Here is a 27,667-nt window from a genome sequence, read left to right on the forward strand (position 1 = left end):
TAGATTTTCTATCTGCATCTGGTTTCATTGCTCAAGAATGGCAGACATCTTGAACAAAAACTCAACACAACCAAATTTAACACAACCAAAACACCTCTGAAAGAGTGGCTGGATGTGAATTCATGACATTCAAATCCAAAATGCAATGCCTTAACCATTAAGCTACCACATCACACCAAAAAGCTGCATCTTTGATGGTATGGGAGTGCATTAGAACTTGCACATTTGGAAAGGATGCATCAGTGCTGAACGGTATATTCAGGTTTTAGTGCAACAAATGTTTCCATTTAGAAAAGGTCTTTTTTCAGGGAAGGTCTTGCATATTCAAGTAAGACAATGCATACTGCATCTATTACAATAGCATGACTTCATAGTAGAAGATTCCAGGTGCTGAACTGACCTGCCATCCTAATACCAGCAGTGCTCAAGCGGGCTGACAGTACCCCCCCGTCCAGGGCGGCCCCGGACGCCCCAACAGGCTGCCCCGGGTGGGCCAGATGAAAGCCAGCAATCAGGTCAGGGTCCAGGATAAAGTGGGGGGGGGACCCGGGAGCGTTCCTCACGACCATAGCCCTCCCAATCCACAAGGTACTGAAGGCCCCGACCACGACGACGGGAGCGAAGCAGGTGGCGCACGGTGTAGGCAGGACCCCCATCAATGACCCTCTGGCGGAGGGCACCAGGGAGCAGGCCTGAACGGGTCGAACCCTAGACACATGAAATGTAGGGTTGACCCGGAGCGCCCTGGGGAGCCTGAGTCGGAGGGCCACTGGTTTGACGACCTTGGAAATGGGGAAGGGGCCGATGAAGCGTGGGGCGAGCTTCCGACAGGTGGCCTTAAGGGGAAGGTCCCGAGTAGAGAGCGATACACGTAGTGGGGGCTAGGCGCCCCCTACGGCTGGCCCCCTGGCAAAGCCTTATGCCATTTTCGAACAGGGCTGCTCGGGCCGTCCTCCAGCCTCGACGGCAGCGTCGGAAGAAAAGGGCGGCAGAAGGAACGGCGGACTGGGGTTCCTGGTTGGAGAAAATTGGCGGCAGGAAACCGTGGACCACCTGGAAGGGCGCAAGTCCTGTGGCAGCAGTGGGAAGAGTGTTATGGGCATACTCAATCCACAAAAGTTTGTTTGACCAGAAGGAGGTTTTCCGACTGCAAAGGAGGCGGAGACCAGTTTCAAGATCCTGGTTGAGTCTCTCAGTCTGTCCGTTCGTCTGGGGGTGAAACCCAGATGAGAGGCTGGTCGAGATGCCCAGGAGGCGGCAGAACTCCCTCCAAAACTGCGCCGAGAATTGGGGTCCGTGGTCCGAGACGACATCTCTGGGGAAACCATGGAGGCGAAATATGTGCTGGAGGGCCAGCTTGGCGGTTTCCTTGGCAGATGGCAGCTTGGGTAGAGCGATGAAGTGGCCCATCTTAGAAAACCGATCAATTACCGTCATGACGACCGTGTTGCCATTGGAAACGGGCAGCCCGGTAACGAAGTCCATGGCGATGTGCGACCACGGGCGTTTCAGAATAGGAAGGGGCTGAAGAAGACCTTGGGGGCGGCCACGAGGGTTCTTGTGTTGGGCACAATCGGGGCTGCGACAAAGTCCCGGGTGTCCTTTACCATGGAAGGCCACCAGAAGCGTGCCTTGACCAGAGACAAGGTGCGAGGCTGACCGGGGTGACAGAAGAACAGGGAGTTGTGACACCGCTGAAGAACTCCAGAGCGGAGACCCTCGGGGACGAACAGGAGACCAGTGGGGCAACCCTCGGGGACGGGCCCCTGTCTTGGGCATTCTTGACCCGCTCCTCCAAGGCGAGACTAAGGGTGTGGACCGACACAGACTTGGCAAGGATGGTCTCTGGGCATGGCTCCTCCTCCTCCAGGGCATGAACTCTAGAGAGCGCATCAGGCTTGACATTCCTGCTTTCAGGCCGGTACGAAAGAGAGAACTGGAAGCGGCCAAAGAAAAGGCCCCATCTAGCCTGTCGGGGGTTGAGTCGCTTAGCCGATTGGAGGTACTCAAGGTTGCGATGATCCGTCCAGACCAGAAAGGGGACCTCCGCACCCTCCAACCAATGGCGCCATTCCTCCAAAGCCAGTTTGACAGCAAGGAGCTCCCTCTCACCCACCGGGTAGTTACGTTCCGAGGAGCTAAGGCGCCTGGAAAAAAAAAGGCGCAAGGATGCAGGCGGTTATCCTCAGGCCAGACCTGGGAGGCAACCGCCCCTACTCCTACACCGGAGGCGTCGACTTCAACAACGAACTGCCTAGCCGGGTCAGGAAAGATGAGGATGGGCGCCTCCGTGAATTGCCGCTTAAGCTCCAGAAATGCCTCCTCAGCCTCAGGGCCCCAAAAGTATGAGCGGAGGAAAGACGTCAGGAGGTGGAGGGGTGCCGCCACCTAACTATAGCCCTTTACGAAGCGGCGATAAAAATTGTGAAGCCCAGGAACCTTTGTAATTGGCGGCGGGAGGTGGGGGTCGGCCAGTCCCGGATTGCCTGGACCCGGCAGGGTCCATCCGGATATTACCGGCTGAAAGCAGGTATCCCAGGAACGAGGTATGTGAGGTGTGGAACTCACATTTCTCGGGTTTTACGTAGAGCCCGTTCTTGAGAAGTCTCTCCAAACCTGACGCACCTGCTGGACGTGTTCGTCCATGGAATGGGAGAAGATCAAGATATCATCTAGGTAGACAAACACGAACGTATTGAGCATGTCACGGAGGACCTCGTTGACTAGAGCCTGAAAGACGGCCGGTGCGTTGGTTAGGCCGAACGGCATGACGAGGTACTCGTAATGACTGGCTGGGGTATTGAAGGCGGTCTTCTATTCATCCCCCTCCCTGATACGCACCAGGTGGTACGCGTTGCGTAGATCCAGCTTAGTGAAGATCGTGGCAACATGCAGGAGCTCGAACGCCGAGGCCATAAGCAGCAAGGGGTAACGGTTCCGGACAGTGATCGCATCAAGACCCGGTAGTCAATACATGGGAGTAGGGACTTATCCTTTTTTTCGACAAAGAAGAAACCTGCCCCAGCTGGGGAGGAGGATGGTCGGATGATACCTGCTGCCAGGGACTCCCGGATATACTGGTTCATGGCAGTCCTCTCTGGGGCGGATAACTGATACAGCCGCCCCCTAGGGGGACTGGCTCCGGGAAGCAGTTCAATGGCACAGTCGAAGTGCCGCTGGGGAGTCAGGGAGGTAGCCAAGGCCTTACTGAACACGCGCGCAAGGCCATGATAGATCTCAGGAACCGATGCTAAATCGGAATGCTCGGGAGTGACAGCCGGCAATGGTTTGGGTGGAGGGAGAGCAAGGCAGTGGCCGAAGCAATGCACACCCCAATGCAGAATACGCCCTGTCATCCAATCAACACGTGGGTTGTGTTTCTGAAGCCAAGGGAACCCGAGCATAATGGGGGCTTGGGGAGAGGAGATGACCAGGAAGGAAAGCCACTCCTGATGTTGTTCCCCCACTGACATGAGTAGAGGCTTAGTGCGGTGCATGGCCCGGCCTAAAAGGCTGCCGTCCAGGGCTCTGATTAGCAGAGCTTCACGTAGGGGTTCCATGGGAACCAGCAGTTGCTGGGCAAGCTTGAGGTCGATGAATTCGGCATCAGCCCCAGAGTCGACGAAGGCAGCCAATTCCGTGCCTCCGGGGCCAACCTGAAGGTGGACCAAGATAGTGGGTTTGGAGGGAGCTGGGAAGGAGTGGCTCGTGGGTGCTCCCCCCTTTACCGACGAGCCTTGCCTATTACTGGGCAGGATGCGGCCATGTGCGCTTTACCTCCGCAGTAGAGGCATAGACCTAGAGACCGACGTTTTCTCCTTCTCAGCGGGGGTCAGGTGGTGGCGTCCTATCTCCATGGCTTGCGGCGGAGAGAAAGAACGGGTGCCAGAACCCGAAACACGAGGTGGGGAATCTGCAGTTGGCTGATTGACTTTCCCACTCCGCAGTGGCCCACCTTAGGGCTCGGCCTGACAGGAGGGTAATGACGTAGGCCACCTTGGAGCGATCTGTACCGAATTGGGAGGGCTGCATGCTAAAAATCAGGTCGCACTGAATAATAAACGATCGGCAGAAGTCAGGGTCGCCCGAAAACCGGCCTGGCTGCGCGAGCTGAGGCTCACGCATAGCTGAAGGGGCGGTAGGAGGAGCAGGGGCCTGCCGGGCCGGGGCAGCAGGTGACAACGGCGGCGGAGCACCTGTGGTGAGTCGGTCACCAAAACGTGTGCGCAAAAATCCCATGATTTCCTGCACACCAGTATAGAGGTTTTGGATTTGTTGCTCCTACGCCGCTTGTCGGTGCGACAAGGCTGTTAAAGTGGCGCTAGAGGCAGGTACATCCACGGGATCCATGTTGGCCAGATTGTTCTGTCAGAGAGTTCAGGTTATAGGATCCAAGGCAGATGCAAAAAAGCAGGGGAGAAAAGCTGTGCAGAGCTGAATCGGGAAGCCGATTCAGGGAGTCGATTCAGGGAGCCGATTGCGGGGAGGGTGAGGATGCCGTGCCGGAAATCGGGGCCCGCTCAGCGCAAGCCGGAAACCGAAACGCGAGTTCAGCGCAAGCCGGAAACCGAAACGCGTGTTCAGCGCAAGCCGGAAACCGAAACGCGTGTTCAGCGCGAGCAGAGCCGAGCCGAGCAGGAAACCGGAGCGCGTTCAGCGCGAGCAGAGCAGAGCCGAGCAGGAAACCGGAGCGCGTTCAGCGCGAGCAGAGCAGAGCCGAGCCGGAAACCGGATCGCGTTCAGCGCGAGCCGAGCCGGAAACCGGAGGACAGAATGGTCAGGTCAGAAACAAAAGAAGAAACAAAACAGAGAATATGCTGGAGAGTGATCAGGGCAAGCCTAAAGACAATCTGGCACTGTCTGGAGGATTCAGGCATCCTTATAAGTGCCAGAAAATTAGACGCCATTTCCGTGCAGCTGGTTGGGAGGGGGCGTTTCCTCTGTGATTGAAGCGGTAATGCCTGCAGTGCTCAAGCGGGCTGACAAACAGAGGTGATGAGGAGGTGATGGGTAGGTATGGCTTTAAGGTGAGGAATGTGGAAGGGCAGATGGTGGTCGATTTTGCTAAAAGGATGGAAATGGCAGTGGTAAATACGTATTTCAAGAAGAAGGACGATTATAGGGGTGCATATAAGAGTGGAGGAAGATGCACACAGGTGGACTATGTGCTATGTAGGAGATGCAACCTGAAGGAGATTGGAGACTGTAAGGTGTTGGCGGGGGACAGTGTAGCTCGACAGCATCGGATGGTGGTCTGTAGGATGGTTTTGGAGGCAATGAAGAAGAGGATGAGAAGGATGAGAAGAGTGATGACTGAAAGAAGAATAAGATGGTGGAAACTAAAGGAGGAAGACTGCAGTGTGAGGTTCAGGGAAGAGGTCAGACAGGGGCTCTGTGGTGGTGAGGAGATGCTGGATGATTGGGCAATGACTGCAGAAATGATAAGGGAGACAGCTAGAAGGAACTGAGCTGGGAAGGATGTGCTGCAAGTTAAAGCAATAAAGGATGGAGATGGAAATGTGTTGACTAGTGAGGAGAGTGTGTTGAAGATGGAGGGAGTATTTTGAGAAGCTGATGAATGAGGAAAATGAGAAAGAGGGAAGGTTGGATGGTGTGGAGATGGTGAAGCAGGAAGAGGATAGGATTAGTAAAGAGGAAGTGAGAGCAGCGATTAAGAGGATGAAGAGTGGAAAGTCGGTAGGACCAGATGACATACCGGTAGAAGCATGGAGATGTTTAGGAGAGATGGCAGTGGAGTTTTTAACCAGATTGTTTAACAACACTTCTGAAGGTGAGAGGATGCCTGAGGAATGGAGGGCTGGTATCAATCATTAACAATAAGGGAGATGTGCAGACCCACAGTAACTACATGGAAATTAAGTTGATCAGTCACACCATGAAGTTATGGGAAAGAGTAGTGCAATTCGGGCTGAGAGAAAAGGTGACGATCTGTAAGCAACAGTATGGTTTCATGCCGAGGAAGAGAACCACAGATGCCTTATTTGCTTTGAGAATGTTGATGGAGAAGTATAGAAAAGGTCAGAAGAAGTTGCATTGTGTGTTTGTGGATTTATAGAAAACAGACGGCAGGGTGCCGTGAAAGGAGTTGTTGTATTGTATGAGGAAGTCAGGTGTGTCAGAGAAGTATGTGAGGGTGGTGCAGGACATGTATGAGGACAGTGTGACAGCAGTGAAGTGTGCAGTAGGTACGACAGACTGGTTCAAGGTTAAGGTTGGACTGCATCAAGGATCGGCACTGAGCCCTTTCCTGTTTGCAGTTGTGATGGACAGGTTGACGAACGAGGTCATACAGGAGTCTCCCTGGACTATGATGTTTGCGGATGATATTGTGATTTGTGGTGAGAGTAGGGAGCAGGTTGAGAAGAGCCTGGAGAGGTGGAGGTACACACTGGAGAGAAGGGGAATGAAATTCTTCCAAATAATAATTCACCCAATTTCTTCTCCAGGATCCACCGCCAGAAACAGAGGTGCTCTACCAGGAGTCTGTGCTCTACTTTTGCGATAACAGGAAATGGAAGGAGAGGTTTGTGGTGGTTTCAGCCAATTACTCTCTGGAGTACCATGAGAGCTATGAGGCAAGTGCTTCCCCTCTAAAAAATAAAAAAAATCAAGGGATGAAAGAGTCCTTGTTACTGTAGATCGCATAAATATACTAATCTCTTTCGTGCAGACTTTTATGAAAGGCACTCCACCACTATTAAAGGTGCTGACTACCGGAGGAACTATTTTGACCACAGATGAGAAATACATGGAAGTGATTCACTGACACTGACAGTAAGTAAGACCAGGGTTGTATTTTATTATCCATATTTGATTATTTAGCTATTAGGACAGTGCAAAATATGCACACTTAAATATAGGTCCAAAGTCCACCATGCAGCATCTCAGATCACCTGGATACCTGGAAAAAAAGTATGTGAACAAATGACAATACCCAGTTCCCTAATCATATTAAGTCAGAGACTCGTATCAAGTCAGCGACATAGCAAAACCACTACAGAGTCAGGAATGATGCAAGAACTTTCCAGTAATTAATGGTCTTAAGACAGCAGTATTTATAACAAATATTGCCTTATACAAATACGTATATCACCTACAATAACACCTCCTCTGTTATTCATGGCTCATAGAATTACATTTTATATATATTATTAGTGTTCTATTTGTGTGTATTTAATGTGTTTCAGATCTAGGGTTAGGGTTAGGGTCTCAGTCTCAAAAATGTAAAAAAAAAAATATATATATATATATATATATATATATATATATATATATATATATATATATATATATACACACACACATTTTATATATATATTTTTTTATTATTATTTTTATTTTATTTTTTTTTATTATTATTATTATTATTATTTAATGTAGGGTTATGTCAGGGAACCATCCCCAGCCACTCTTAGTGCCGGTCCCAAGCCCGGATAAATTGGGGAGGGTTGCGTTAGGAAGGGCATCCAGCGTAAAACATGTGCCAAATCAAACGTGCGGAGGATCCGCTGTGGCGACCCCTAACGGGAGAAGCCGGAAAGAATGTAGGGTTATGTTTATTATCATTGATGCTGCCTCCAAACCATGCTCTTTATGCCAAATACACTGAATACTGGATACTATACTGGATATTTCATATACAGAAAGATAATTAAAGACTATATTTTACAATACTATAAAAGCCAGACTAATTCTGATTCTGTTCTGAGTACTGTGGTTTGTATTAAAGATGTGAAAGAGGGCTTTGCTCCTCCAGTGGTGGGAATGCCAGGCCAGTTTCCCGTGTACCTCCGACTGCCATACCAAAGAGACCACTACTTCTGCTTCTTCCAGGAGGCCAAACATGTCAAGTTTATGTCTTTATCTGACTGCATTCGCCACCAGAATCAAGGTAACATCATAGCTGCAATATGGAAGTATTAACCAGATAGGAAGAATCACATCACAAAACGTCTTACCTTAGAAAGACTACTTTCTAAAATGTATGACTAATATAAAGCCATTTTTGAGACTTCAGTAGCTATATACTTGTAAATTATTTAAAGAAATCTTTAATTTAATTTGTTTTCATAACAAGTAATTATGCAATGTCTTTCAAAAGTATTCAGACATCTGATCAATGATTCCATATTACTGAATTAGAAATGGTGCTTTGACATTTAATTCAGTTCAATGTTTTATTTTAAACACTGGAACTCAAAATTAGTTATTGCTAGGTGACATTGTTATTTTTATTGGGAACGTATCATTTTGTGAAAACTGAAATATTGTTCAGATTTACCACCTGACCACTGAATTTTCCACCAATGGGGTTTTACATTTTTATCCAGTAAATGTAAAAACTTTATAATGATGCACAAATAGATGCCAATGGAAAAGTATTTGTATCAACATTAAGGCAATTTCTTTTTACATAAAATATTTCCCAACAAAAACGTCCCCTCAACAGTAATTGACTGAGTTCCAGTGTTTTAAAATAAAATATTGAACAGAATAAATTTTCAATGTGTCCTTTGTAATTCAGTAATATGAGTTCATTGGTCAGGGGCCTGAATACAATATAATAAATATTATAATTATATTATTATTAAAAATGCATTTGTAATATGCAAATATTTTATTTATTTATTTATTTTTTTCCTAAATGTGCCCATATTGTGCCCTTTTTCTCACTCATCTCACTCGCCTCCTTACAGACTTCTTAAAAAGGAGACATTCGAAGTGCAGGCCTTCATCAAAGCTTTACAGGCAGGATAAGGGCTACTATGAATCATGGGATATGATGATAGGCAACGATGTGCAGGTACGAGCTATTAGAGGTATATAGTATGATTTAGAAAACCCATTTTTAATCCATGTTATAATTTTTGCCTATTATATGTGCACACACGACAAACGTACATTCCCAGACCAGTTTAAATGAGTACAATCATAATCAATAATATTTGAACTAAGCTTTTTTAATTTATGCGTTTTCTTTATACAAATTAAGTCAGTTTGCAAGAGAAATAAAAACATGTTGTGTTTCAGCTGCCTTACAGAAACCAACATCTTAAACACAGACAAAATCATCTCTATAATAATGAATAATGTAAAAACAATGTTGAATGTGACTGTTTAGAGACTAGGATATAGGGTTTATATACAGCTTATAAGGTTTCGACTAGAGATAGTCGGGATTACCTCTACGCACGGCCTGGGCTCTGGAACTACACTCCTCGAGAGAGGATGGACTCTTCACCACTCTGGAGTTGCCCATGGTGAAAGGCGTCGGGCTGGTGTGGATTTGCTTATAGCCCCCCAGCTCAGCCGCCATGTGTTGGAGTTTATCCCGGTGAATGAGAGGGTCGTTTCCCTGCGCCTACGGGTCGGGGATAGGTCTCTCACTGTCGTGTGTGCATACGGGCCAAACGGCAGTATAGAGTACCCGGCCTTCTTGGGGTCTCTGGGAGGGGTGCTGGACAGTGCTCCGACTGGGGACTCTGTCGTTCTACTAGGAGACTTCAATGCTCACGTGGGCAGCGACAGTGACACCTGGAGGGGCGTGATTGGGAGGAACGCCCCCCCCTGATCTGAACCCGAGCGGTGTTCAGTTATTGGACTTCTGTGCTAGTTACAATTTGTCCATAACGAACACCATGTTCAAGCATAAGGGTGTCCATCAGTGCACGTGGCACCAGGACACCCTAGGCCGTAGGTCGATGATCGACTTTGTGGTCGTTTCATCTGACCTGCGGCCGTATGTCTTGGACACTCGGGTAAAGAGAGGGGCGGAGCTGTCAACTGATCACCACCTGGTGGTGAGTTGGATCCGATGGCAGGGGAGGAAGCTGGACAGACTCGGCAGACCCAAGCGTACTGTGAGGGTCTGCTGGGAACGTTTGGCTGAGTCTCCTGTCAGAGAGATCTTCAACTCCCACCTCCGGCGGAGCTTTGACCTGATCCTGAGGGAGGCCGGAGATATTGAGTCCGAGTGGACCATGTTCTCCACCTCCATTGTCGAAGCGGCCGCTCGGAGCTGTGGCAGTAAGGTCTCCTGTGCCTGTCGAGGCGGCAATCTCCGAACCTGGTGGTGGAAACCGGAAGTAAGGGATGCCGTCAAGCTGAAGAAGGAGTCCTATCGGGCCTAGTTGGCTTGTGGGACTCCTGAGGCAGCTGACGGGTACCGGCAGGCCAAGCAAACTGCAGCCCGGGTGGTTGTCGAGGCAAAAACTCGGGCCTGGGAGGAGTTCGGTGAGGCCATGGAGAAGGACTATCGGCTGGCCTCGAAGAGATTCTGGCAAACCGTCCGGCGCCTCAGGAGAGGAAAGCAGTGCCCCACCAATGCTGTTTACAGTAGAGGTGGGGAGCTGTTGACTTCAACTGGGGATGTCGTTGGACGGTGGAAGGAATACTTCGAGGATCTCCTCAATCCCACCGTCACGTCTTCCATTGAGGAAGCAGAGGCTGAGGGCTCAGAGGCGGACTCGTCCATCACCCAAGCTGAAGTCACCGAGGTAGTAAAGAAACTCCTCGGTGGCAAGGCACCGGGGGTGGATGAGATCCGCCCTGAGTACCTCAAATCTCTGGATGTTGTGGGGCTGTCTTGGCTGACACGCCTCTGCAGCATCACGTGGCGGTCGGGGACAGTGCCTCTGGAATGGCAGACCGGGGTGGTGGTCCCTCTTTTTAAGAAGGGGGACCGGAGGGTGTGTTCCAACTATAGGGGGATCACACATCTCAGCCTACCTGGGAAAGTCTATGCCAGGGTACTGGAGAGGAGAATACGGCCGATAGTAGAACCTCGGATTCAGGAGGAACAGTGTGGTTTTCGTCCAGGCCGTGGAACACTGGACCAGCTCTATACCTGGAGTGCTGGAGGGTTCATGGGAGTTTGCCCAACCAGTCCACATGTGTTTTGTGGATTTGGAAAAGGCATTCAACTGTGTCCCTCGCGGCGGCCTGTGGAGGGTGCTCCGGGAGTATGGGGTCGGGGGCCCTTTACTAAGGCTGTCCGGTCCCTGTACGCCCGAAGCAGGAGCTTGGTTCGCATTGCCGGCAGTAAGTCAGACTTGTTCCCGGTGCATGTTGGACTCCGGCAGGGCTGCCCTTTGTCACCGGTTCTGTTCATAATTTTTATGGACAGAATTTCTAGGCGCAGCCAGGGGTCGGAGGGTGTCCGGTTTGGTGACGACACGATTTCGTCTTTGCTCTTTGCAGATGATGTTGTCATGTTGGCTTCATCAGACCAGGACCTTCAGCATGCACTGGGACGGTTTGCAGCCGAGTGTGAAGCTGCTGGGATGAGAATCAGCACCTCCAAATCCGAGGCCATGGTCCTCAGTCGGAAAAGGGTGGCTTGCCCACTTCAGGTTGGTGGGGAGTTCCTACCGCAAGTGGAGGAGTTTAAGTATCTTGGGGTTTTGTTCACGAGTGAGGGAAGGGTGGAACGGGAGATTGACAGACGGATCGGTGCAGCTTCTGCAGTAATGCGGTCGATGTACCGGTCTGTCGTGGTGAAGAAAGAGCTGAGCCGCAAGGCGAAACTCTCGATTTACCGGTCAATCTACGTTCCTACTCTCACCTATGGTCATGAGCTCTGGGTCATGACCGAAAGGACAAGATCCCGGATACAGGCGGCCGAAATGAGCTTTCTCCGCAGGGTGGCTGGGCGATCCCTTAGAGATATTAAATTATTAAATTCTGATAAAACAGAGATTTTGCTCATCGGACCAAAAAATAGTACACAGAAGCTCCAGCATCTCAGCCTGTATTTAGACGGTTGTTCTGTAACTACTAGTTCAACGGTAAAAGACCTGGGAGTTATTTTTGACAGCAACTTATCTTTTAAAAATCACATCAATCAAGTTACAAAAACAGCCTTCTTTCACCTTAGAAATATTTCTAAGCTAAGAAATATGTTATCTATATCTGATGCAGAGAAGCTCGTCCATGCGTTTATGACCTCTAGAATAGACTACTGTAATGCATTACTAGGTGGATGTCCTGCATCATTAATAAACAAGCTTCAGTTAGTTCAGAATGCGGCAGCAAGAGTTTTTACTAGGTCAAGAAAATACGATCATATAACCCAAATCTTATCGTACCTACATTGGCTTCCTGTTAAGTTTCGAATAGACTACAAACTACTGCTACTCACTTATAAAGCACTAAATGGTTTGGCTCCCATGTATCTCTTCAGTCTTTTAACACGCTACAATCCGTCACGCTCCCTGAGATCTCAAAACTCTGGGCTTCTAGTAGTTCCTAGAATAGCAAAGTCCACTAAAGGCGGTAGAGCATTTTCACATTTAGCTCCTAAAGTCTGGAATAGTCTTCCTGACAGTGTTCGGGGTTCAGATACACTCTCCCAGTTTAAGTGTAGATTAAAAACATATATTTTTTAGCAAAGCCTACACATAACACACATCACACACATCACATCACAACCTTGTGCTCCAGACTATATGATCACATGCACATTATCAACTTGTGCTGTTATTATCATGAACAGCAGCTACGCTAATTCCTCTCCACTGCTTCTCTTTCTCTCCCCATCCCGAGGCATCCTGAGGTTTGGCCAGCTCCAGTCACGTCCCACCTCGTGAAGATTATGGACCTATGGATGATCATGGAGAAGTAGATGCCGAGTGTTTAAAGGCCCCGGCATGGAGAAGCTGATGCTGGATCTATGATGATCACAAATGTTGAGCTTTTTACACCAAAGACTGTAGAAAGAACATTCACTTATAATCTTATACTCCAGTGCTCATGTTAGTTCTCTCTCTCCAGTGTTCTGTATTGTTAAAAGATTTATGATCAAACTCTTGATGTCACCCATATGAGGATGGGTTCCCCTTTGAGTCTGGTTCCTCTCAAGGTTTCTTCCTCATATCATCTAAGGGAGTTTTTCCTTGCCACGGCTTGCTCATCAGGGACAAATGCACACCATTCACCTTAACTGTTGTTTTCTGTAAAGCTGCTTTGAGACAATGTCTGTTGTGAAAAGCGCTATACAAAAACTTGACTTGACTTGAGATAGGGTAAGAAGCTCAGTCACTCGGGAGGAGCTCAGAGTAGATCCACTGCTCCTCCACATCGAGAGGGGTCAGCTGAGGTGGCTCGGGCATCTGTTCCGGATGCCTCCTGGACGCCTTCCTGGGAAGGTGTTCCGGGCGCGTCCCACTGGGAGGAGACCCCGGGGAAGACCTAGGACACGCTGGAGAGACTATGTCTCCCGGCTGGCCTGGGAACGCCTTGGTGTCCCCCCGGAAGAGCTGGAAGAAGTGGCTAGGGAGAGGGAAGTCTGGGCATCTTTGCTTAGACTGCTGCCCCCGCGACCCGGCCTCGGATAAGCGGGAGAAGATGGATACAGCTTATACCAAAGAACTTATGTCTTTGAAAATATATCTACAAGGATTCATATAACAGAAAAGCAAAGGTTATGTATAAATTTGTATTATAAACAACATTCCAGTCGTTTTGTATTCGGATGCTGTGTCTTGTATTACTCCGAATCCCTAAACCTACTCCTCTGCACTGCTAGGTGCTGACTAATCTAACCATGGCGGATTTATTGCCATCTCAAGAGAAAGACTTGCTTTCTTCCCTGAAGGCCAAAAAGATGGAGAAGAAGAGAATGTGGTTTGCTGTGAGTGCCAAGATTTTTTTCATCACCTCAAACAAGCCTAACTGTAATATTCAAACGTATTTGAAGACATTTGCTTCTCACTAAGTGATATTTTAGACTTAAAATTTATCGATATTGTGCTAGTAACCATCTGCAAAGCTGCAAACTGGGGAGGGGAAGGGACCAAAATTTTCAATGGCATGGCTCAATCAATTACTTTCTGCAACTGCAACAATTTTGTACATTGTTTTTTTTGTCCCTTAATCTTGTGTACATTCCTTAACTCTTTTTGCACATGATGTTGATGATTCGATAGGGTATAGAAGCAACCAAATCATCAGTATAAGCTGAAGACGACTATGCTATTAAATTGTAAATATTACAGTATCAGCACAGTAATAACTCACAGTAGTATTGGAGTAGTGTGATATTGGTGCAAAAGTTTTATTCACAGTAATGTTACTGGGATTAAAACAGAACAAGCTGAATGTTATTGCTGCATTGGGAAGTGACCTCCTGTAGTCAGGCCACAAAGATAGTTGTCAGCAGAGTGTTTGCTACAGATTACTTGCCAAGACTCACCAAATATTTTATTTGGTCCTTTGGCAGTCCTATTCCGTGATAGACAGCACAGAAAGAGCTTACAAATTATGCATAACAACAAATGCATCACAGTCAACAGTTGTATACCTTCAAAAGGTTCACCTGATGAATGTGATAAGAAATGCATGGTGATTCTAATACAACTGGCAACCTCTGCATCACTGTACTACATTGTGTCTGACTGTACAAGTTGCTGGAATGGCATTAAAACCTGACACGACTTGATTGTAATTGGGGAATTTCGCAGAAGCACGGTTAGGGTGTAGCATCAACATACCACAGATGCATTACATGCTTGTGAATCATCACCTCGTTTCTGATCCACAGACAGTTGAGGCAGTATATAATGTGGTGCAGGAGACTTTCATGGAGGGCATGGCTGCTCTGAACAACGAGTGCAGGGAGGCAACCATGCAGCAGAAAGCACTTATGTGCTCAAATATGGATCAGATCATTAGCTCCCGAGCCTTTCTGGAGAGTAAGCTCAGAGGTACCACCCCCCTTTTTAATGTACACTGCTTATGAAATATGAACTTTAATTGTAGAAACATTCTATCTGGGGATCCCACAATGTTAATATGCATTATTGCAGCACTATGCATTTTTGCAAAACTGTAATTGCAAGTGTCCAACCAATACTCTTAGTATGATCACACAATATACTCATAATATAGTACATATTGAACAACTGTAATTTATTACACCATTTATGGTAGCAAGGTGTCAGTGTATCTAATTTGTATGCTGTATTGTTTTAGACCTATCTTCTTCTTCTTTCGGCTTCTCCCATTAGGGGTCGCCACAGCGGATCATCCGTCTCCATCCCCCCTGTCCTCTACATCTGCTTAAATATAAATAAATGTAAATATAAATAAATAAATTATATATATATATATATATATATGAGATTTCACAGAAGGACTTTATATACAGTGTTAGATATCTACTCAGATAATTGCAAATAGCATCCTGTTCCCCCTTCAGCAGCCACCAATGACAGCACCAGCATGTTGCCATCAGAAAGACTAGGATGATCCGCATCAGAATTGAAAATGTCATCCGAATTGTGGTGTGCCTAAGAAATGGCAAACGTAACTGTTATTGTTTGTGTATATTATGCGTTGCTGAACCATATTATTGTTGTTGTATAATCGCACATCACAGCCGCAAGTGAACCAAATGATAATGCCGTGCATTGTTACTAACGAAATCTCAGCATACATCTGTCTTAATAACCGAACAAGATCAGCAAGAAATAAATCCTCTGGACTCCCATTATAACAGACATGGTAGCTGAGCTGGCTACCCAGTACTGCAAACAACACATAGAGCCTCGCCTCAGTGCTGTGCTGGAGGAGATAATGGGGCCCATCAGCCTGGGCTTTGGGGAAGCACGGCAGGTCAGCGAAAGCATGATGGAGCACCTGTGCCAGGTTTATCAAGAGGGCATGACCAGAGATCTCTAACAGGTGAGGTGATACTCCATTTATGCAAGGCAGGAATCAATAAAGATCTATATAAATTTTTTTTTATTATTTAAGTATGTCATATTTTATTGGGAGTGGAAGTTTTTTGTTTAGTTTTTTATGTTTACTTACCTAATATGATCAAATCCATATGCTTGCCCATTAATTGTTTATTTCAATAAGCCTATGCTGAATAGAATCTTCTTTAATAAACATTATTTTCGTAGAATTGGGTAGCGATGAGTAAACCAGACTTACAGAGCTGTTATGAGAAAGTTAGTGGACTGAAGGATAATATACAAGAGTTCAGCTATTCTAACTGCAGAGGCCTGGAGCACAGCACACAGATTGATATACAACAGGTATAAGTACAATACACCTTTAAATTTGTTTGTATGTCAATTCTAAAAAAATATACTGTATATATAAAAATCTAAAACCATAAAAATATATATATAGAAATGTGTACAGTACATACAGCATTTGTTGACCCCATTTCTTAGACATACAGTAACTACCTGTAGCCTTTTTTTAAACTGATATTTACAACTTTTGCTGAACTTTTGTGAATTCAGCTGGTAGACAATGTGGAATACACCTTTGGACTACTTCTGAACAAGTCTCCTCAAGACAACAACAACTTATTAGATCTCATGGTAAAAGCCAAAAATAGGGTGTTAAAGGTGAGCACACGGACATGTACACTCTCACTCACATTCGCCAATATCCAAGATCAATGCTCTGTATTTCATGTGGCTTACAGCAGTGGTCCCCGACCCACGGGCTGCGGACCGGCACCGATCCATTGGTCAATTGGACGCACAGAAAGAATACATAACTTACAATATTTCCGTTTTTATTTATTAGCTGATTCTGAACGATGTTTTATTTTGGAAAATTACCGGATTCTCTTCGCCACATCTGTCCATGACTCACTCTTGATGCGTGTCATGATGCCTCGGTCTTACCTACATCCCCTACCTTCTTAAAGGGGCTGCTCCAGCCGCTAAAACATAATACATTAGCGCTAAATTCAACCCCCCAAGCAAGCAAAATAAACAAAATACAACACAGTGGCTTCACGTTTATTATTATATTTAGAAAATACCAGTTTTTATGCCGGTCGTATCATTTTATTTTGTTGTATTTATCTGCCACACCTTAAAGGCCGGTCCGTGAAAATATTGTCTGACATTAAACCATTTCTCAGTTGCATTGGAGCATTTCTCGAATCATTCTTAATATTTGCAAATTAGTAAGTGCACATCTCAAAACAATTAGTACAAACAGAAGCACACAATGGATTACCTGCAAAAGTACCTACAAAAGTGTTTGTGTCAATTAACATCTCATTGCCATCAGGATAACAAGTCATTTTGTCATTGATAACAAACAAGATTGCCAAAATGTCAGTGTTTTCCAGATGTAAACTACGGTTTGGATCACAATGATTGAAAATGCACTGAAATCGTTCGTTTTCTGGTTGATCATCCATTTTTAGAAATTGTCATTCTGTGTATTGCTCGGCCTTTATACGCTTGCCAAGTAAAGGTTCATAACATCTGTATAATAATTGCTTAATCAGAATAAGAAATTTTTATCAGCATGACATAAACAACTGAAATAGTTGTAGGCAATTGTACACAATCAATTAAATGAATTTACCATTCGCAAATTGTTCAAAAAAACCAAAATTTGCTTTTATGTTGTACACAAGTGATGACATGATGTTGAGGTTGAACAAGTCGTTTCTGAGAAACGTTTCAATGCAACTGAAAAAAGAAAATGAAATCAGCGAATCATTGTGTATAACTATAATTGTGTATCCACCAGCAATATGACTATGACAGCAGTACACAGAGAAAGAGGATTTTCCAAGAAGCTCTGATCAGCATCACTTTGCCTAGGCTCAAAGCTTTTCTAGCGCCTACATTCAAAAAGGTACAGCTAAAAATTACAGTTTTATGGGAAACATTTAATAATGATGTATGTTTTAAATGCTGTATATCACTTTCAGTGTGGTTGGACGTGTGATGTAGCGGAGTTACAATATTTCCTATTCTCTGTAGGAACTACCGAACTTTGAACAGTACATATTTGCTGATTATGTCGATTTCATCAACGTGGAGAATGTCTACGAGGACATACTGGAGCAAATGCTAAAGAAGGACGTTAGCAAAGGCAAGCAAATGATGGCTGATGTTCTATTCAAATTAGGAAAATTTTAATCCTAAACTCTGACTAAATGATTAACCGTTATTCCTTTACAGTGGTGAAGGAAGCAGCAAGTATGCAAAAGTACAAATTATTCATGGAGTCCAGGTATCGTTTCAGTGTTTCCAGCATGTACTTCACTCCCCCTGGCAGCCCAGACTACACCAGCACATCCACAAAAGTGGGCAATGTTCTACCACCCTCCCCATTGCTGAAGGAACTCAGTGCACTAATGAAGACCTAGTGCTGATTCAGAAGAAGGTCGAGCCAAAAGAAATTGAGGCCCAAATAATAGAGCTTCAAGAACATGCACATCCAGAGCTCACTAGGGTATGTCCTGGTGAAGACACAATTGTGGCTGAGAAGATTATTGAGCAGAAGGTAACCATGGCCCATTAGGAAGAGGTTCCAGCACATGTACTAACAGAGCTGATTAAGATACCTTTTGATGAAAAAACAGTCCTGGCTGAGAAGAGGATGGAGCAGGAGATCATCAAGATCCAGGAGGAAGCGGTTGAGACGAATGCACAATCAGAGATTATTATGGTAACTACTAATGAAATCCCAGTCCTGGCTGAGAAGAAGGTGGAGCAAGAGGTAATTGTAGCCCAGCAGTTAGAAGATCATGTACAACCAGAGCTTACTAAGGTACCTATTGGTGAAAATACAATTATGGCTGAGGAGATGATTGAGCAGAAGGTATTCATGGCCCATCAGGAAGAGGTTCTGGAAGCTACTAAAGAGCTCAAAATGGAGGATAATGAAGGGTTAGATTTTCCTTCTAATGCAGCAACTGAGATACCAGCAAGATTTCCTGCACATGAGACAGCAGTTGTGGAGGTGGTGCCTGTTGCCACTTAGAGTTTGGAGAAGAAAATATACTCAGGGCCTTCTTATTTACTCAATATAAACCCAGAGACATTAGTTAACCCATCTATCTCATCAAATACAGAACCTGCACTTAAGCCTGCATCTCATACATTGTTTAAACTTGTACCAAACCCAATAAAAACTGTAGTCAATGAGACACCATGCCAAGCTTGTCCACCCGAGAGAGAGACAAGGCCTATGGACCAAGTCCTACAAAATGAAATTCTGTCAAGTCTCAATTTTATCTCTGCAAAAAGTAAAGCCGAAACCTCTCAGGTTCTGCCAAGCTGTTTAGATGTACAACCCCTTATTGTAGATGAGCAAACCAAAAACATTGTTCATTTATGCATAATTTAATAACCATGTTCAAAACAGTGGGAAATAAAATTATATATACCTTTTGCTTCAAAGTAACTTAAACTGTACAATAAATACACACAAACTGTACAGCTCGCATTGTTTGCTATGTGCATTTCGAATGCATTTTCTTTTCATTTTTCAAAATCAAATACGTCTTATTTGTATGTAATCATTCTGCCAAGTGCAAACAGTCTACGATTTGTTGCACATTCAATGCGATGCATTGTTTGAAATCTTAACAGATAACAGAGCAATTAGTTGCACTTTAACAAATTTTGGTACTTTTGGAACCTGAAAAACTCTGAGTCCTACAGAGGCTCAGTGGTTAAGGCTCTGGGTTTCTGACCGGAAGGTTGGGGGTTCAAGCTGCCACTATTAGACCCCTGAGCAAGGCTCTTAACCCTCTATGCTCCTCTGTGCTGTAACAACGCTGACCCTGTGTTCTTCCTAACATCGCTGGGATATGGGAAGAAAGAATTTCACTGTGCAGTAATGTATAATGTACAAATGATAAGTATAAACACACCATCATCACCACCCAGTCTGTTAGCTGTGAGGCAGAACTCATGGAGTCATACAGTAGCTCAGTGAAGATGTTGGACTTCAGATCAGGAGATTAAATTAGAGGGATCTAGGGGTGCTTTTCAAATATGAAATATACTTTAGATATCACACATCAACAAATACAAAAATACATAAACATAGTTCCACTGGCAGTCATACTTGCACTTTAGATGATGAGGTGTGTTCAGAGCAGTTCCTGTTCTTCTTTGTGCTCTTCTCTTCCGATCATTTTCCTATAAAATGGATTGTCTCATCTCTCCAAGGGATCTACTTATAGAACAATACAGTTTTATATTTTCAATAGTTTAAATGGTGTAGTAAAGACTACATATGATTCTCTTGATTGTTTCTTTATTTTCCAGCCTAACAGTGGTTTATTTTACAGGCAGCAGTTTGGACTTTATATTGAGTACGCGGAACACATTTCAAATGTAAATAAACCCTAGACAGTTGAACTTGTCAATAATGCAAACACACACACACACACACACACACACACACACACACACACACAAACAGACACATTTTCCTTACTAAACATTGGCACGCACACACACACTTTAATTACTAAACATTGGCACGCACACACACACACACTTTTCTTACCAAACGTTGGCCCACACACACACACTTTAGAACAATCGTTGGTGCACACGCACACTTTTGTTACCAAACATTGCCTTCCCAAAATTGCCGTGCACGCACACACAGCAACACACACTTTCCTTACCACACGCTGATGCTTGTACACATACACACACACACACACACACACACACACACACACACACACACACACACACACACACACACTTGCCCAATGATGCAAACACACATGGCACAAAAAACCTGGGAGTAAAGATTAAAAGTAACAACTGCACTTTAAACTAATTTTTTATTGTATTTAATTGCAACTTCAAATTATTTTAATGTATAATAACAAACAAACAAAACAATAAATAAATGTACTTTAACAATTTCGAATGCTATAATATCTGTTCCGTTTTCTTTTTTCCATATTCCATATTTTCTTTTTAGTTGTTGCACACGCGCGCTTTTGATTGCTGCACCGTTTGGTGCAACTCAAGGAATCGTCCCTGTAGTAGACGCTTCTGTGTGTAGAAGTATAGCGTTATTATTATTTTTCTTCCCCACCCGTACTTCTACAAACCCCTCCTTCTGCACTACGATTTGTTAAAATAATCTGCGATATGTATTGCCATTGGTTGATAATCCCTAAACCTTCTGTGATTGGCCAATGTTGCGCTGGACGGCTGGGGCGCTGCTCAGCTGACCGAATGCGGGTAGTGGAGAAAGAAACCGACGCGTAGGTGTGACTTTAATGTCGTTTTGATTGTCAGAAGTGCAGGCAGGTAGGAAACATTTACTGTAAATATTTATATATATATATATAATATATATTTTTACTGCTAGAACTGCAAGGATATAAGTGCCAAGGATTCGTTTAGGATTGTTATAGCTGTAAATATTGGTACATGTTCATTTAAATGTTCTTACTATTAATGTGTCCAACATGTCCATGTCCATGTTGATGTTTTATTAGATCAAATAAAACAGTGCTTGGTGTGTGTCTCATCAGAAACACCCCGGAATGGCATCAGCTCCTGCTCAGCAGCCCACACTGACTATAGAACAAGCCCGAGGTAAGGATGAAGTCCTGGGTGTGTGTGTGTGTGTGTGTGTGTGTGTGTGTGTGTGTTTATATAAATTAAATTCACAGAGATAAATAGGTTTTAAAATGTACATTTTTTTGTTTATACTTATAAGTTTATTTCTAATGAGTGAAGAAACCTTGAGAGGAACCAGACTTAGAACTCATCCTCATCTGTGTGGCACCGAATGTCCATTTATCCCAGTTCCATCATTTTGGAGGTGAACTGTTCAGTAAAGTGTTCACGCTTACATGCGAAACTCTTCATGCCAATTGTAGTCCAAAGCCTTTCTGTTCATTACAATTCAAATCCAATCACTTTTACTATTTGACTATGTTTCCTTTAAGGGAATTTCCAATTCTTTTTTAAAGAGAATCGGACGCCAATAAACAACAGCAAATGCCAAAACTGCACGTCAACGAATAGGAAGGCTACGAGTTACATTTCAGCGTTTTTAACAACGAATACAAACAAATGAGCACAAGTGTGGAAAAATCAGGGATTCTGAAACTAAACATGCACAGCAGGGAAGCTCAGATATGGCAACCGATTGCTGGGCTTTTGTAGGAATTCATGCCTTGTAATGAATTCAAAATACAATTAAATATCCCAGCAAACTTTCTAGGAATTTTCCCAAAAAATCAACACAATTAATTATTTAATTTCAGGGTTTTGGCGACACAACCAATCAGCAACAAGCAGACCTTTAAGCCCCACCCACCCCTATCAAAACCGTTCGTTCTCATTGATTTAAGGTTCCAGCAGGTACTAAACAGGTCCAAACTAAAACTTTTGGACTAACGTGGGAATAAAACCAGTTTGCAGATTTTATTTCCCTTCTGGAAAACAAACCCGAACTTGTGCTTACTCATATGATCGTGTTGCAGTGGTGCTGAGCGAGGTGATCCAGGCGTTCTCTGTGCCCGAGAACGCGTCTCGGATGGAGGAGGCAAGGGAAAGTGCCAGCAATGACATGGGTAAGATGCTCCAGCTGGTTCTCCCTGTGGCCACACAAATCCAGCAAGAGGTGATCAAGGCCTACGGCTTCAACAATGAAGGAGAGGGTGAGGAACTTTAAATGGGGAAAACTGTGCAATCAGAAATGTGGTGCAGAATTCCGGATCTGACATTGTGACCATTGATTAAATTGTCCTTTATGGATTGATCAGTTTTTCCATGCAGGATATAACGTGCATGTTCTATCACTATTCTACATATTATATGATTGAATGATTAATTGAATTATTGTATATAGAATGAAAACTCAACTCACCGTAATGCAGAATCAGTGCGAGCTGTTTCTGGTGGACAGTAAGAAAATAAATGTAATCCGTTACTGTACTTAAGTAGCTTTTCCGCGTATTTGTACTTCACTGAAGTGTTTCAATTCTGGGAGGCTTTTATTTTTTACTCCGTTACATTTTGTGTAATCAGTCTTTTTATTTATGAGGATAAAAACGTAACTGGTCAAACACGCAGCAAACAACCAATCAGGGTCGAGCGTGCTGTTTTGAACTTGTTTTGATTGGTGCTTGCTGGTTTCTACTCATCACCAACATACAGTTCAGCATCAGGTTTTGGACTCATGATCATTTGAATAGATATCAATCAGTGTTCCACTCATTAATATCATTCTATTAATAGATCGTTGTGTTGAGAGTCACATCAGAGTCTTTTCACATAAACTGAGTTGATTTAAGAGTCTTGTGATAAGAATTATAATAGGAACATTATAGCCGTAATAAATCATAATACTTTGGATGCTTAAGTACATTTGAAGGTAAATACTTTAGTATTTTTACTCAAGTAAAAGTTTAAAAGGAGCATTTTTACTTTTACTAGAGTAACATTTTACTTTATGTGCCTCTACTTTTACTCAAGAATGTGGTTTGTGTACTTCGTCCACCACTGATACCCAGAAGTGCAAATAGCTTTTATATACAGTGGGTTTTTAGCCATTTGCTAAAATCATTTAAGTTCATTCTTCTTCCTCATGAATGTACACACAGCTCCCCATATTGACAGAAAAACACAAAATTGTTGACATTGTTGCAGATTTATTAAAAAAGAAAAACTGAAATATCACATGGTCCTAAGTATTCAGACCCTTTGCTGTGACACTCATATATTTAACTCAGGTGCTTTCCATTTCTTCTGATCATCCTTGAGATGGTTCTACACCTTCATTTGAGTCCAGCTGTGTTTGATTATACTGATTGGACTTGATTAGGAAAGCCACACACCTGTTTATATAAGACCTTCCAGATCACAATGCATGTCAGAGCAAATGAGAATCATGAGGTCAAAGGAACTGCCTGAAGAGCTCAGAGACAGAATTGTGGCAAGGCACAGATCTGGCCAAGGTTACAAAAAGATTTCTGCTGCACTTAAGGTTCCTAAGAGCACAGTTCCTAAGAGCACAGCACTCCATAATCCTCAAATGGAAGACGTTTGGGACGACCAGAACCCTTCCTAGAGCTGGCCGTCCGGCCAAACTGAGCTATCGGGGGAGAAGAGCCTTGGTGAGAGAGGTGAAGAAGAACCCAAAGATCACTGTGGCTGAGCTCCAGAGATGCAGTCAGGAGATGGGAGAAAGTTGTAGAAAGTCAACCATCACTGCAGCCCTCCACCAGTCGGGGCTTTATGGCAGAGTGGCCCGACGGAAGCCTCTCCTCAGTGTAAGACACATGAAAGCCCGCATGGAGTTTGCTAAAAAACACCTGAAGGACTCCAAGATGGTGAGAAATAAGATTCTCTGGTCTGATGAGACCAAAATAGAACTTTTTGGCCTTAATTCTAAGCGGTATGTGTGGAGAAAACCAGGCACTGCTCATCACCTGTCCAATACAGTCCCAACAGTGAAGCATGGTGGTGGCAGCATCATGTTGTGGGGTGTTTTTCAGCTGCAGGGACAGGACGACTGGTTGCAATCGAGGGAAAGATGAATGCGGCCAAGTACAGGGATATCCTGGACAAAAACCTTCTCCAGAGTGCTCTGGACCTCAGACTGGGCCGAAGGTTTACCTTCCAACAAGACAATGACCCTAAGCACACAGCTAAAATAACGAAGGAGTGGTTTCACAACAACTCCGTGACTGTTCTTGAATGGCCCAGCCAGAGCCCTGACTTAAACCCAATTGAGCATCTCTGGAGAGACCTAAAAATAGCTGTCCACCAACGTTTACCATCCAACCTGACAGAACTGGAGAGGATCTGCAAGGAGGAATGGCAGAGGATCCCCAAATCCAGGTGTGAAAGACTTGTTGCATCTTTCCCAAAAAGACTCCTGGCTGTATTAGATCAAAAGGGGGCTTCTACTAAATACTGAGCAAAGGGTCTGAATACTTAGGACCATGTGATATTTTAGTTTTTCTTTTTTAATAAATCTGCAACAATGTCAACAATTCTGTGTTTTTCTGTCAGTATGGGGTGCTGTGTGTACATTCATGAGGAAGAAGAATGAACCTAAATGATTTTAGCAAATGGCTGCAAGATAAAAATGAGTGAAAAATTTAAGGGGGTCTGAATACTTTCCGTACCCACTGTGTGTGTGTGTGTGTATATATATATATATATATATATATATATATATATATATATATATATATATATATATATATATATACACACACATACACACACACACACACAATAAACATATAGAAATTTAAAGAATGAGGTACAGGTGCAGAGACCAGCTCAGTATGCATTCATTGATGTACAGAGAAAAAAGGTGAAAGCGCAAACCACAAAATAGAAATAAAAAAAAAAGTAATTGTTCATGTTATTTAATATTCTATTTACTGTGGGTTATTATATGATATATACCAGTGGAGGGGGATTTGTTATAAGTTATGAATCAATTGTAGCTCTGTTGTAAAGTTGTAGCTCAGTGGTTAAGGCTCCATGTTACTGATTAGATGGTCGTGGGTTCAAGCCCGCTCCTGGGGCCCTTGAGGAAGGCCCGTAACAATCAGTACTCCAGGGCCGCTGTATCATGTCTGACCCCAGCTTCCTACCATCACGTGTATATGTAGAAAGAATTTTCCCTGCATACTACAGTAGCATTATTTCATTGTTCAGGTGTAATTTGTTGGTCTTGGACTGAATAATAGAGAAATAGTCGTCTCGCATTGCAAGATAACTATGGAGACATATAAAAACTTGGTAGACTTTTCTCCTGGATTCTGTACGCTCATGATTTCAATGTCACTTGCAGTCAAGTCGTTTGACCTGATCTCATCCTTTTTTTTGGTTTTTGCTCATTGTCCAGGTGTCCTAAAGTTCGCCAGACTGATAAAGATGTACGAATCTCAGGACCCAGAGATCGCCGGCATGTCACTCAAGCTGAAGTCTCTTCTCCTTCCCCCTCTGTCGACTCCACCCATCGGTGGTGGAATCCCGGCCTCCTAAATTCAACTAAATCAACGTCTACGTCTCTGGGGTTCAATAATTTTACCCACAGTTACTGTCAAAAATATTGAAGTTTTCCAGACTATAAGACTGAAACAGCCATCCACTGATACATGTTTTACCGCAAGGGAATATTCCAGAACAGTGATGGAAATGCATCGTCTTCAACTTCGGAGCACAAGTACATAAATCCTATCAGTTATAGTCTGGAAAACCCACTCTTCAAATCTTGAACTCCTCACATTCGCATGACATTCCCACTCTTTGTATTACATCTAATACTCTCGAACATATTTATTTATATTTGTATGTCTCTGTGTATTGTCCAAAGTCTTTTGCAAATTCAATTCTACTGCTGCCATTTTTTTTGCCTATTCCTAATAAATAGAAAACACTAATCTAATGTATTTTGCAGAAATATTTTCTTCAATTAATATCCAGTTCTTTAGTGATATCACGCCACCATAGTGTGTGTTACTGTAATAAAGGCTTCAAAAGAGCGTATAGTAAGAAAGTGGTTGCATTAAACTCATAAGAGTCTCAAAGCACCAGGTCAAAATGAGTTGATTTCATTTGCTGATTGAATTTGAATGAGTTGTGCCAATAATTAGGTTTATATGTGCATATGGTCTAAATTGCAGCAGATTCAGGCTAAGGAAAAACATCTGCCAGAGCTGCCTGTTTCCTTGCATGAGACCATTGTTCAGTAACATTTTCTGTTTAAGAAAAATAGTATTCATAGGGTTTGTTTTGTGGGGGTTTTTTTCTTTTTTTTTTTTTTACATTTTGTGTTGTGTATAAATTTTCAGCATGCAATAAAACTTTGACCTGAATCAATTGTGTCTCACAATACTCTCACAATCTATTCCAATATGCTCACAGTATCAAAATACTTTTTTCTCCAAATTCACAAAACTCTCATAATAATCTCTCTCACAGCAATAACTTTCTCACAATACTCTGTCTCTCACAAAACTCTCCCTGTCTTAGAACTTTCACAATACTTTCATTGTCTCAAAACGCCTCTCACAATACTCTCACTGTCTCAAAACTTCCTCACAATTCTCTCACTGTCTCAAAACTCACAATACTCTCACTGCCTTACAAAACTCAGTCTCAATACTTTCACTGTCTCAAGACTCCTCTCACAATTCTCTCACTGTCTCAAAACTCTCACAATACTCTCACTGCCTTACAAAACTCAGTCTCACAATACTTTCACTGTCTCAAAACTCCTCTCAAAATACTTTCACTGTCTCAAAACTCTCTCACAATTCTCTCACTGTCTCAAAACTCTCACAATACTCTCACTGCCATACAAAACCCAGTCTCACAATACTTTCAGTCTCAAAACACCTCTTACAATACTCTCACTGTCTCAAAACTCTCTCACAATTCTCTCACGGTCTCAAAACTCTCTCAAAATTCTCTCACTGCCTTACAAAACCCAGTCTCACAATTCTTTCACTGTCTCAAAACTCCTCTCACAATAATCTCACTGTCTCAAAACTATCTCACAATACTCTCACTGTCTCAAAACTCTCACAATACTCTCACTGTCTCAAAACGCATCTCACAATACTCACTGTCTCAAAACTTTCTCACAATTCTCTCACTGTCTCCAAACTTGCACAATATTCTCACTGTCTCAAAACTCTCACAACACTCTCACTGTCTCAAAACACCTCTCACTGTCTCAAAACGCCTCTCACAATACTCTCACTGTCTCAAAACACCTCTCAAAATACTCTCACTGTCTCAAAATACTCTCACTGTTTTTAAACTCCTCTCACAATACTCTCACTGTCTCAAAACTCGCACAATACTCTCACAGCCTTACAAAACTCAGTCTCACAATACTTTCACTGGCTCAA

At 43.8% G+C, this 27,667-nt stretch overlaps 3 protein-coding genes across 5 annotated transcripts in view; all 3 read left to right on the plus strand.

The window, feature by feature from the left end:
• Positions 1–27,667, plus strand: part of LOC310738068 (protein Niban 1-like) — a 120,577-nt gene that overhangs the window by 1,390 nt on the left and 91,520 nt on the right. The gene's annotated exons all lie outside the window — the stretch shown is intronic.
• Positions 4,495–18,736, plus strand: niban1a (niban apoptosis regulator 1a; the record flags this gene model as incomplete). The annotated part of the gene is made up of 12 exons (XM_083563428.1): positions 4,495–4,662; positions 6,468–6,600; positions 7,751–7,912; positions 8,718–8,824; positions 13,547–13,651; positions 14,561–14,723; positions 15,518–15,696; positions 15,927–16,061; positions 16,275–16,382; positions 17,533–17,640; positions 17,769–17,880; positions 17,970–18,736. The coding sequence occupies 12 exons, from the start codon at positions 4,495–4,497 to the stop codon at positions 18,155–18,157; spliced, it is 1,668 nt and encodes a 555-aa protein (XP_083419554.1). The 3' UTR covers positions 18,158–18,736.
• Positions 20,922–26,630, plus strand: grcc10 (gene rich cluster, C10 gene). 3 transcript variants are annotated; one of them, XM_083563230.1, is made up of 4 exons: positions 20,922–21,034; positions 21,308–21,371; positions 22,268–22,444; positions 25,654–26,630. In XM_083563230.1, the coding sequence occupies exons 2-4, from the start codon at positions 21,320–21,322 to the stop codon at positions 25,791–25,793; spliced, it is 369 nt and encodes a 122-aa protein (XP_083419356.1). In that variant the 5' UTR covers positions 20,922–21,034; positions 21,308–21,319; the 3' UTR covers positions 25,794–26,630. The 3 variants fall into 3 exon arrangements, with proteins under 3 accessions (XP_083419356.1, XP_083419354.1, XP_083419355.1); XM_083563228.1 differs by having other exon boundaries at positions 20,923–21,080; XM_083563229.1 differs by having other exon boundaries at positions 20,942–21,080; positions 21,272–21,371.

This window comes from Silurus aristotelis (genome assembly GCF_946808225.1).
Source record: "Silurus aristotelis genome assembly, chromosome: 15".
Classification (NCBI taxonomy): Eukaryota; Metazoa; Chordata; class Actinopteri; order Siluriformes; family Siluridae; genus Silurus; species Silurus aristotelis.